General features: G+C 42.4%; 1 protein-coding gene across 5 annotated transcripts in view; it reads left to right on the top strand.

Annotated features, from left to right (window-relative positions):
- RAB23 (RAB23, member RAS oncogene family) overlaps positions 1 to 12862 on the top strand; it is an 84257-nt gene that overhangs the window by 53115 nt on the left and 18280 nt on the right. For 4 of the 5 annotated variants that reach the window (XM_075340265.1, XM_075340267.1, XM_075340264.1 and 1 more), the window contains exons 5-7: positions 2307 to 2389; positions 2482 to 2574; positions 8738 to 10449. In XM_075340265.1, the coding sequence (XP_075196380.1) occupies positions 2307 to 2389; positions 2482 to 2574; positions 8738 to 8877 (316 nt within the window). In that variant the 3' untranslated portion in view covers positions 8878 to 10449. Of the gene's footprint in view, positions 1 to 2306; positions 2390 to 2481; positions 2575 to 8737; positions 10450 to 12862 lie in introns of those variants that run through there. The other variant, XM_075340266.1, reaches the window with a different exon arrangement.

Consider the following 12862-nt stretch of genomic DNA (forward strand, 5'->3'; position numbering starts at 1 on the left):
CTAACACCTGGATATGTTTATTTGTGAACCATTCCATTGTAGATTTTGCTTTGTTTGGGATCATTGTCTTGTTGAAAGACAAATCTCCGTTCCAGTCTCAGGACTTTTGCAGACTCCAACAGGTTTTCTTCAAGAATGGTCCTGTATTTGGCTCCATCCATCTTCCCATCAATCATAACCAACTTCCCTGTCCCTGCTGAAGAAAAGCCGGCCCAAACCATGATGCTGCCACCACCATGTTTGACAGTGGGGATTGTGTGTTCAGGGTGATGGGCTGTGTTGCTTGTACGCCAAACATATCGTTTGGCATTGTGCCCAAATAGTTCAATTTTGGTTTCATCTGACCAGAGCACCTTCTTCCACATGTTTGGTGTGTCTCCCAGGTGGCTTGTGGCAAACGTTAAACGGCACTTTTTATCGATATCTTTTGAGAAATGGCTTTCTTCTTGCCACTCTTCCATAACGGCCAGATTTGTGCAGTGTACGACTGATTGTTATCCTATGGACAGGCTCTCCTACCTAAGCTGTAGATCTCTGCAGTTCATCCAGAGTGATCATGGGCCTTTTGGCTGCATCTCTGATCAGTCTTCTCCTTGTTTGAGATGAAAGTTTGGATGGACGGCCGGGTCTTGGTAGATTTTCAGTGGTATGATACTCCTTCCATTTCAATATGATCGTTTGCACAGTGCTTTTTGGGATGTTTAAAGTTGTGGAAATCTTTTTGCAGCCAAATCCGGTTTTAAACGTCTCCACAATAGTATCACGGACCTGCCTGTTGTGTTCCTTGGTCTTCATGATGCTATCTGCGCTTTAATCAGGACACTGAGACTATCACAGAGCAGGTGCATTTATACGGAGACTTGATTACACACAGGTGGCTTATATTTATCATCATCAGTCATTTAGGACAACATTGGATCATTCAGAGATCCTCAAACTTCTGGAGTCAGTTTGCTGCACTGAAAGTAAAGGGGATGAATAATATTGCACGTCCCAATTTTCAGTTATTTACTTTTTTAAAAAAGTTTAAAATAAGCAATAAATTTCGTTCAACTTCACAATTGTGTCCCACTTGTTGTTGATTCATTACCATAACATTAACATTTTAATCTTTGTTTGAAGCCTGAAATGTGGGAAATGGTTGAAAAATTCAAGGGAGCCGAATACTTTCGCAAGGCACTGTATGTTCTACAGCCTTTATGTACCACCGTGCATAGCTGGCTGTAGGGTGAGACGTGCGGAGCCTGGTCAGAGGTCCACACTGCTGGAATGACGTGCAGCATGAATCAGACTGGCTGCGACATGGCATCCTTGTATGCGTCACTCTGAAATGCCCAGACCTCTTTTAAAAAACATACTTTGAAAAGTTGGACAGGGCTTATGTGTTTTTTTGGATAACTTGTCCACAAGGTATATTCCTCCACGCCCTGCTCCCCTAGACATACATCTCCTAGATGTGTATATCTTATAAAAACATGTATATCCTTTCATCCATAAAAGACTATTATTAAAATCCTGGAACATTGACAATCACTGCCGCATCTCCTTAGGGAGAAGTTCTGCAGCAGCTCTGCTGCTAGTCTAAGCCCCATTAGCCACCCAGACGATATGGCACTGTGACCCCCACAGCATTGTTTGTTTTAGGTTTTGTTATTTTTTTAATATCTCTCACTTCTGGGTTAAAATAAAAATAATTGTTATTACAGTGAGGATCTTCAATGTTGGGTTGTTTGTGCATAGTATAATTTGTACCAGTAGGTGGCGGTTTAGATCATGCCTGAATAATATGTTGTGTCCAGCTGATTTACAGTGTTTTTTGCATTTTTAAAATGCTTTTCCCAATTTTCTTATTTAAAGGGAATCTCTTACGAAGTTTGGCTAACCAATCTGAGAGTAGCATGATGTAGGGGTAGAAATCCTGATTCCATTGATTCATCATATACTAGGCTGCATGCGTTAATCTTGATCAAATCACTGTTTTATCTTCTGCTGAGCTCTGCATAACCCCACCCACATCACTCGCAGCTTTCTGTGTGCACTGTGCATAAGCAGAAAGCTACCAACCAGTGGTGGGGTTAGGGTTATAGAGAGCTCATTGGTACTACATGCTAGTCCTTTTAGTGATAGTGATTTTATGAAAACTGCAGTAAGCGGCCCAGGAAGTGACACATCACTGGAATCGGGGTCTCTGTCCTCTACCATACATTGCTCACAGATTCCCTTAAGTTTTCTTTTCACTTTGTCATAAATGTGTTTTGTTTTGTTTTATCCTCTGAGTTACATTTCTCTGCTTCTATTAACCATAGTGAAGAAGCTGAGGGTCTAGCAAAAAGGTTAAAACTTCGATTTTACAGAACTTCAGTTAAAGAAGATCTAAACGTTACTGAAGGTAAGTGGTCGTCTTCCTTTGAGCTTCCCATTGTATATTTCACACCCTGTGTATTGTATCTATCTATTAATATAACATATCTTCATTTGCAGTTTTTAAATATTTGTCTGACAAGTATCTACAGCGGCTAAAACAGCAGAACGCTGAAGACTCCGAAGTGGTGCACACTAGCAGCAACAAAATCGGTAAGTGCGTCCCTATATAGCTACACCCCCCAATATCACACTGCAGTGAATATATCAAGGAGCTGAATATCAGGCACTCCAGTTCCTTGATTTGCTCTTATTAAAATTCCTGACCAAGTATCCATAAATGAAAATTGCCTTTGTCTGGCAGGGTAGTGTGGTTCGCAGGTTTCACTGTTCAAATCAGTTAAAAAAAAATCTGAACCCATTGTAAGTGAATGGGATCCATTGCAAAATCAATAAAGGGAGTTCTGATATATATGCCACAGGTCTGTTATAATTAGAAACCATGACACCAATATGCAGACAACCGTAGGTAAATGCCAATGGAGCGTAGAAGTCAGGAAAACACTTCTTTATGGAATAAACAGAGGGGAGATGTTCATGTGGGTCAGTTCTTTCACTGAGTCCACAGCTGTTGTGTGATGTGGCCATACATCTCACTAAAAGTACCGTAACACTAAGCGACGGACGTTCCAGCGATCCCACCAGCAACCTGACCTGGCAGGGATCGCTGGAGCGTCGCTACATGGTCGCTGGTGAGCTGTCACACAGGCAGATCTCACCAGCAACCAGTGACCAGCCCCCAGCCAGCAGCAACGCGTGGAAGCATGCTGCGCTTGGTAACTAAGGTAAATATTGGGTAACCAACCCAATATTTACCTTGGTTACCAGCACACACCGCTTAGCGCTGGCTCCCTGCACACCTAGCCACAGTACACATCAGGTTAATTACCCGATGTGTACTGTGGCTACGCGTGCAGGGAGCAGGGAGCCGGCACTGACAGTGAGAGCGGCGGATGCTGGTAACGAAGGTAAATATCGGGTAACCAAGGAAAGCGCTTCTTGGTTATCCGATATTTACATTGGTTACCAGCGTCCGCAGAAGCCGGCTCCTGCTGCCTGCACATTCAGTTGTTGCTGTCTCGCTGTCACACACAGCGATGTGTGCTTCACAGCGGGAGAGCAACAACTAAAAAATGGTCGAGGACATTCAGCAACAACCAACGACCTCACAGCGGGGGCCAGGTTGTTGCTGGATGTCACACACAGCAACATCGCTGTTACGTCACAAAAGTCGTGCCTCAGCAGCGATATTGCTAGCGATGTTGCTTAGTGAGACGTGGCCTTAAGCTGTCAGTTATATTTCCTGATCCACATACTTAGGAAAGCTCAGACGTATTTTCTATGCGCTGGTGGAGGCTTATCTACAAGATGAAGGGTAGAGCATTTGAAATTAAAATGTCCTGTCCTTTTTAATTGGTCCCAATACACATAGCATGGTCCAGGCTCTGCCTGAATCGAAAGGTTTAGATTACTATTCTAATCTGTATGGGGGTCTTTAGTAAGTCTACACCAAGGCTTTAGCTTGCAACTTTTCTGTAGCCAAAAGGCCGAATAAGATTTGAGGGTCCTAACTACCGCCAATCTGAAAGTCTGAACATATCCTAGTGTTATACTTACACCTCAAATACTGAGATACCCACTTAATAGGGACAATCCTTATACTTTGTAAGGGTATGTGCGCACGTTGCATTCTGAGCAGTGCGATAAAGAACGCACCCTCAGAACTGTAAACACTGCGTTTGTAAAAAAAAAAAAAATGCATCCAAAACTCAAGCATTTTGGATGCATTTTGCATGCGTTTTGAATGCATTTTTTGCAGTGCGGTCCCACGACATTGAGCTCTGCTACATGCCCGCTGACAGCAGACAGTCGCGCAATGAGAATGCACTCGGATGAACTTCACCCGACTTTATTGTCATACCGCGGCTCTGTCTATGTCGCGTCCTGATTAGCGGAAGGACTCATCGGTGACCGCAAAGCCCCTGAAGTGAGCAGCGCGATCAGCGCTGCCGTCACTCAGGTTACCCACGGCCAGCTGGAGTCCTCCACCCGAGACCGCAACTCACCAGTGACATCATTGCTGATCGCGCAGCTCACTTCAGTCACTCGGGCGACTTGCTGTCACAGTTGGAGGATCCAGCGGTGGCCGCGGGTAACCTGAGTGACGTCACCGCTGATCGTGCGTCTCACTTCAGTTGCTGCGTGGAGCTGACAGAGCGGTCGTGGTCTGTGACCTCTCCTGGCAGCTTCATGTAGCAGAGCTGAGAGCGTCGTGGGATGTCGTGTGGATTACGACGGACCTGGATGGGTATTTGGGGGTTAATAAAGTGGTGAAAGAGGGTGGTTTTTTTTGTCTTTTATTCAAAATAAAAGGATTTTTTCGGGTGTATGTGTTTATTTTCTTTAACTTACAGGTTAATCATGGAAGGTATCTCAGGGAGATACCTGCCATGATTAACCTAGGACTTAGTGGCAGCTATGGACTGCTGCCATTATTTCCTTATTACCCCGATTGCCACCGCACCAGGGCAATTCAGGATGAGCCGGGTAGAGTCCCGGGGTTGTTGCATCTAATGGATGTGGCAATTCCGGGCGGCTGCTGGCTGATATTGTTAGGCTGGGGGCTACCCATAACGTGGAGCTCCCCATCCTGAGAATACCAGCCTTCAACCATGTGGCTTTACCCTGGCTGGTATCAAAATTAGGGGGGACCGCACGTCGTTTTTTTTTATTTATTTATTTATTTTAGTGCACGATATAGAACCGCCCACCGGCGGCTGTGATTGGTTGCAGTCAGACACGCCCCCACGCTTAGTGACCGCTGTCTCACTGCAACCAATCATAGGCGCCGGTGGCCGGGGAAAGCAGGGAATACGAGATTGAATAATAAGCGGCCGGCATTTTCAAAAGAGGAAGAGCCGCCGGAGCTTGTGACAGCCATGCAGCGCCGCGCTGGTGATCGGTGAGTATGAGAGAGGGGGAGAGACCGACCGACGGACAGAGAGAGGGACAGACAGAGAGAGAGAGACCGACGGACAGAGAGACAGACAGAGCGACCAACTGATGGAGAAAGAGACCGACCGACAGAGGGAGATTGATCGACATCCACAGACAGAGATTGACCAACATCGACTGAGTGATACTGAAGACCTGCGTTTTGCTTGTCATAAAAAGCATGCGGAACACCACAAAAATGCAGTCCAAGTGCATTTTGGTTGCGTTTTGACCCACATCATTGATTTCAATGGGTGGAGAACGCAGCTACTACGCACAAAAGAAGTGACATGCTGCTTTTTTTTCCGCAGCGATTTTTGGCATCCAAAACGCTGAGTTTAAAAACGCAGCATGCGCATTGAATTTTCAGACTTCTCATAGACTTTGCGGGGAAGCAGAACTCATGCAATGTGGCACTGAAATGCTGCAGTTCAAAATGGTTTTTATAGCATTCAAATAAAGCTAAAAACCAATCAAGTTTTAACCAATTCCAAGGTCATAAAATTTCACAAGTCTTTATTCCTTATCTACCGTATTCTAACATCTGTTGATTCTCTGGTCCAGCAGTCATAGCTATAGTCATCAGACATATGTGTGCAGATCTGTCTTGAGTGGGATATACATTATACTTTATTATATGGCATGAAAGGGATATCTGTCAGCCGGGTTTTGCTTAGTAATCTGAGGACAGCATGAGATATGGGTTAAAACAGAGAATTCAACTTTGTGGCTTTATCACCTGGTGATTATCTCGATTTCACATTGATGTGGGCGGGGTTAACTTTCTCAGCTCTGCTGCATTGCTAAATTTAAAAACTCTGTGTCAGAACCACCCTGTAAACTAAGTGATACATCATTGGATTCAGGGTCTCTTCGCCTAGATCATGCTGCTCTTAGGTGAGGTAGCAAAAACCTGCAGATTAGATTCCCTTTAAGTAGAGCTGAAGGTGTATTCCAGCAGAAAAAATATATTCCCAATCCATGGTCCATGAAATCCATGGACACAATAAACCTTCCAGACTGATAAACCTTTTAACTAATCTACTGCTTTTATCAGTTTGTTAGCAGGACAAATTATGCCAAATTGCTAACTCAAAATCTGGGAAAATCCCCATTCTCTATACTTGAATTTGTTCACCATTTAAAAAAAAAAAAGTCAAAAGTAATTGATATGATTTTCTTTATAGTGTAATAACTAATTTATCTATATACAATATATGTTGATAATCATTGGACTAGAGTTGGGCAAAAAAAATTTGCAAGACCCTGAACCACGTCAATCATCCATGGCCACCAGACCAGAGCCTTGAGATCTATGTGACATACGCAGAACACCACGTAGGACCTATTAATCAGACGTGGGAATGGCAGCAGTTAGGAGGAGGTTCACAGAGTTGTAGTCTGACATGTCTGCTGAACCCAGGATCCAGCAACACTGTGCTCAACTCTCATTGGCACACATTGAATGCGGGAATTTCATTCAGTCCCATTGACACAGGTTTTTAAAATCCAGCCTCCATGTTTACTGACATTTATGAAACAAGGTGTCATGTTAAAAGGCTCACTAAATTTGCCAAAAGTAGTGTCATAGGATGCCACTATTAGTTTGTTACTAAATGCTTGTTGGAAGGGAAAAAATATTACTCAGTGGGGACCACGCAAAGTTACAAAGTGGGGTCACCGTCTAGCATAGTGCACAAGTGTCAAGCCCTGCTAACTCACTAACTGCAGAGCCTCAAACCTCCTCTGCCATTGTTATCCACATAAAAACTGTTAACCAGGAGCTTAATGGCTTGGGCTTTCATAGACCATGCATGTAAGCCTTACATCACCAAGCACAATGCCTGGTGTCAGATGGAGTGGTGTAAAGCACACTGCCACTGTATCCTTTAGCAATGGTAATATGTTTTGTGGAGCTACAAACCATGTCTCTATCTGGGTGTCTGATTGTTGAGTCTGGGATTGGTGCAAACTGTAAAATTTGGTAGAGGAGGGATAGTTCTATGAGGATATTTTTCAGAGGCTGACCTAGGCTCCTTAGAGCGGAGAAACCAGTGACACTAAATGACCTCCGATCCGTAAACCTTTGCTGATCAGCAACCATTTAGTAGTTTGTTTCCACAAGCAGACCACAGTAAATAACGCTCACTGAACAGGAATCGATGACCCAGTGCACATAGACTGGGTAAGCACTGGATGATGCTTCCCCAAGAATAAGGATCTCTTGTGCTGCTCAAAAGATAATTTCTCTCTGAACAAGCGTTTTTGCTTGCTCATTGGGTGATCGGCAGGCTGCTTACAGCATGTCAAAATAATCATGAAATGAGCGTTCTACAGAGTCAATTTGGTATGTAAGAACATGACTGGCTGCACAGATCCCTGAAATCAACCCCATTGAACGCCTTTAGGATGAGCTAGAACAGAGATTGTAAGCCTGGCCCGATCATCCAACATCAGTGTCTGCCCTACAAATGCTTTTCTGGGTGAGTGGGAAAAAATACCCACAGATGCATTCCAAGATCTAATAGATAGTCCTCCCAGAAGTGTAAAAACTGATGATAAAACAGAGGGACCAAATCTACCTGGGTGATCCTTATTGTTAAAGAGTAATCGTCGTTTGTTGGTTTTTTTTTTTTTTTTGTTTTGTTTCTTTTTTTATTTTATTTTTGCAAAAATCAATAGTACACATGAAAATAAGCAATTTTGTAATATATCTTATCAGACAAATTTGCTTGTTTCTCCTCCTGGGCTGATCTTTCATTCTCAAAATTGAGTTTTTTGGTAAAAATCTGTATTCATTGAAGACTTTTCCATTACTGAGATAGGAGATGGCGGGTGGTGCTGACAAGAAGGTATTGTAGAAGAGAGGCGGAGGGACGTGCTAATGACAGAGGGAGGGGCTGGAGGCGGAGCTTCTTTTCCCCCTGTCCTCTCCTTTCTGAACAGAATCTTATAAAAAAAACAAATGTCAACTCCTATGTTGGTCATATAAAAAGTTGTACTTTTTTTTAATTTAATTTACTCACTTATATAGTGCTATTAATTCTACAACGCTTTACACATGAATGCAGATTTTACCCAGGAATTATGAATTTTGAGAATAAAAGATCAGTCCAGGAAGAGAAAGAAGCAGATGTGTCTGATAAGATATCTTACAAGGGTGCTTATTTTCATGTGTCTATTGATTTATGAAATAAAAATTAAAACAACGGTATGTAAAAAGTGATGTAAGAAACTAGTATCATGTCCGTGAAGTGGAGATGCAATAAAATGCATCCCAGAATGGTGTAATAGTAACCTCCGAAGGTCTTTGTCTTTTCAGGGGTATTTAACACTGCAGGCGGCAGTCACTCTGGTCAGAAATCTAATGCTATCAATGGGGGAGATGTAATCAACCTAAGGCCAAATAAACAGAGGACCAAGAAAAGCAAAAGTCCTTTCAGCAGCTGTACGTTACTTTAAGACTGAACGTAACTGATTGGTAAAGGAGAACTTCAAGTCGGGGACTACAGTGCAATTGACAAGAGGAATACAGCCAATTCCAGAGATGACAGTCCACTTTACCTGAACGGGATGCGGCCATGAGAGCGCAGTGGGACCTCTACAGACATGTTAGGCCCCCTAGTGCTGGCCAGCGATATTGCATGTTATGATGTACCAACTAATCCAATGCTGCCCAAATACTGTTTTTCTGAAGCCTCCACATTTGTAGTATTTATTGGAGTTTATATATTTAACCTAACTAATTGTATGGATGCTTTTTTGCAGCATCTGTTGGATACCCAGTAACACACTACATGGTACTTGTGCAATATTCATCCAGCTCACATTATATCCCCATTAATTTCATGTATGAAAAAAATCTATTCAGTTTTACATAGATCTGTGTGTTTTCAAACTATTCCGATTTATATCTGTTTCAGTACCTTACAAGTGCATTGTGCCAAACTGCTTCGTCATTGAGCTGCTATCATATGCTTGAAAATGTTTTTGTTTTTCTGAGTTGTGTTTTTTTTAATTAATTCATCTCGACTGTCTTAACCATCCAGCACGATGTAGGGCACTACAGCCTTCTAGCCACATGGATAAGTCTATTGCTGCCTATTGAGTGGCTTGTTAGTACGGTACATGGTTTTTAACATTTCTGGTTTTGGCCTTATTTTTATTTCTTACATTATTATTTAGGATACTGGGAGAATTTAAGAGTAATCCTTGTTTTAAAAATTGTACACATGAAAATAAGAAACTTTGTAGTATTAAAGGAACCACTTTGTTTTCTGGAAAAATCTGTATTCATTGAAATGTTTCAAGTACTGACATAGGAGATGACAGTTGGGGCTCGTAAGGTTCTGTGGAGAACCGTGACTGTCATTTCAGGGGAATTTGCTGCAAAGTGTTTGTGTCCGCCTCTAACGTCTCCCTCTCCCTTCTTCATAGATGACGGTTGGTGCTTTGAAAGTTCTCAAAATGAAGAAGCCAGCTGAGCAAAATCCAGCAGAAGCAGTTTAGTGTCTCGTACCTAAAAAGTATTAAATATTATTTTGGTCCATGATGAAGGTGTGTGGATAGCGCCGAAACACATAGCCATTGTAAGATTGCACAGATCTATCTCCGTATTCTGCCTAAAATATATTGGAATGGAATTTTAAGGATTTGATAAATAATATTAATACTCTTTGAGTATGACACACTAAAGTGCTTCCGCTTGATTTTGCTCCCCTGTTTTCTTCATTTTGTTAATACGGGATTCTCTACCCCTTTCCGTGCGGTTCAGAGGACTCCCCATTCGCACTCTCACATTTGGACTGAAAAGACACATATTAGCTGACAACTCACTTTTATTGTTTGTACTTTTAAAATTGTATGTCAGTAATGGGAAGGTATCATTCCTTATCACAGATCTTACCTGTGAATTGAGAGTGAGTGATCAGTCCAGGAGGAGAAACAAGCAGATTCGTCTGTTAAGATATATTCCAAAGTTACTTGTCTTCATGTGTACTATTGAGTTATGAAATAAAAACGATTACTCTTTAAGTCTGCAGAATTAACCTACCTGCAAGTGATTATTTTATTTTTTTTTTTCATTCAAGTGCCCATATTTTACATTACGCCTTGTAAAATTCTCTTAATCCAGCATTACCTTAATCTATTTTAACATACATTCCAAATAACCGAACAGATTAGAAAGGAGCTTGAAAGATTTCCACAAGGAAGACGAGCAATCCTTCCGCTCAGGTCTGGCAACTTTCAGTCCGTTTTTATAGGAAAAAAAAAAACAGCATGCAAGATTTGTGGAATACTTAGTATCTAATCTGATGGATTACAGGAATATTCTAGGTGGCTAATCCTTGCCTTGGATTGTTTTATACTACTTTCATTGCTATCAAAGCCTTTTTTTTGTCAAGTCGTCTAGTGTTTGTTTTCTTATTCGTTTGCCAAGGGCTGTGTATACTTAATAATATGAAGGTAATCAGACGCAGTGTGGATTGTGTACTCCTAGAGCATTTGTGTGCATTAAGCTTCAAGCATGCCTCTACTTTCTGAAGGTAAACAGTCGTAGTGCAGGGCTTAGTATAGTATCATTTATTTTTTTTAAATCAGTCTATTAAAGGACTTTGCTGTCACTGTACAGCCCTGACCATCCCAAACTAGGCCGGATCCTGCTTACCACTCTTGGCTACCATCTTCAGTGTGGCAGCGAGCTGTATAACATAATATGATACGTTACACTGCACTGAAGACAGCAGGAGGAGGACGATGCCTAAGGCTGCTTTCACACTACGTTTTTTTAACATGCGTCCTGAACGTTTTTTTAACGCAAAAACGGATCCAGTGCAAATGCGTTTTCATTTCAATGCATTTGAAATGGACTCGCGTCAACATGTGTTCACCTACGTTTGCGTGCATTATAGTGAGTATCCAGTGAGTTGCAGTTTTTTAACTTTTTTCAAAAACGCTACTTGTAGCGTTTTTGAGCTGCGTCCAAATACTGCAAATTGCTGGATCCTGACTAAACAGCATGCAAACGTATGTGAACGCTGGCATGCTGATAGACAGGATCCTGCTTGCTCTACTGAGCATGCCCAGAAACCAGCCTGGTGTGATCAGTATCTCTCTCTCCCCCGCCCTCTCTCCCCTGCCCTCTCCTCTCTCTCCCCCGCCTAAGAGCTGCGGAGGCTCGTAACCAAGGTAAACGTCGGGTAACTTGCTTGGATACCCGATGTTTACCTTGGTTACGTGTGCAGGGAGCCCGGCTCTTAGCAGCTGCAGACACTTGTAACCAAGGTAAATATCGGGTATCCAAGCAAGTTACCCGATGTTTACCTTGGTTACGTGTGCAGGGAGCCCGGCTCCTAGCAGCTGCAGAAGCAAGTTACCCGATGTTTACCTTGGTTACGAGCCTCCGCAGCTGTCAGACGCCGGCTCCCAGTCTGTCACGTTCAGTTCCCCTCACTCCCGATCACATGACTCCAATGCCTGTCCATGAACTTCAAGTGACAGGATCCTGTAAAATAACACATTTGCTTTACATGCATTTTTCTTTGTAAAAACAGGATCCGCTTTTATAGCAAAAAAACGTTCATGATGCATGTTAAAAAAACGTAGTGTGAAAGCAGCCTAATTTACAAGCCTCCGGTAGTCCGAGCTGCAGATTAACAGCTAAATCTTCTAATAAAATTACTTAGAAAAGCAAATCATACTTCAAATGTCCTACACTATGATCATTTTCCTTTTAAAAGTAGCTTTTAATATTTAGTTTTAACACATCTATAGACGTTTTCTGGATTACCTACATCTCTATGATCTAAGACTTCCCCCATGCCATTCAGGTTCTTTAGACGACAGCTGCAAAGACAAAGGGTGCAGAACCCCGATTTCTTGTAAGTCATGCTGAAAGGCTTCCTTTAATAACAAACTCGATGAGTCAATTGAAGCACAGGGTTGTGACTCACAGTTGATGTGACCAAGCACTTAAGTGCACCTCCCCACTTACTTGTTTTGAATCCCCCGCTTCCTTGACTGACACCTTTTGGCTTTACATTAACTATAGCAAAAATAGAAATCAGGAAACTGGAAGATACATCAAGAACCTGCCTTTGGTTTGAGCTGTAATTTTATGCTAACAGACTCCTTTTAAAAGGGAATCAGTCACCAGGTTTTTACTAATCCATCTGAGCAGCATGATGTAGAGACAAAGACCCCGATTCCAGTGATGTGTCACTTACTAGGCTGCTTGCTGCAGTTTTGATAGAATCGCTGTTTTAGCTGAACCAAGGCTACCAGTTCTCTGAATGCTGAGCTCTTTATAACCCCGCACACATCAATGATTAAAAGCTTTACATGTACACTGTACATAGGCAGAAAGCTGCCAATCAGTGAGGGGGGTGGAGTTATACACAGCTTATAAACATGGAGGACTCCATGGGGCAGCAGGTTTACTAGTCCT

This window comes from Anomaloglossus baeobatrachus, chromosome 3, assembly GCF_048569485.1.
Source record: "Anomaloglossus baeobatrachus isolate aAnoBae1 chromosome 3, aAnoBae1.hap1, whole genome shotgun sequence".
NCBI classification, from domain to species: domain Eukaryota; kingdom Metazoa; phylum Chordata; class Amphibia; order Anura; family Aromobatidae; genus Anomaloglossus; species Anomaloglossus baeobatrachus.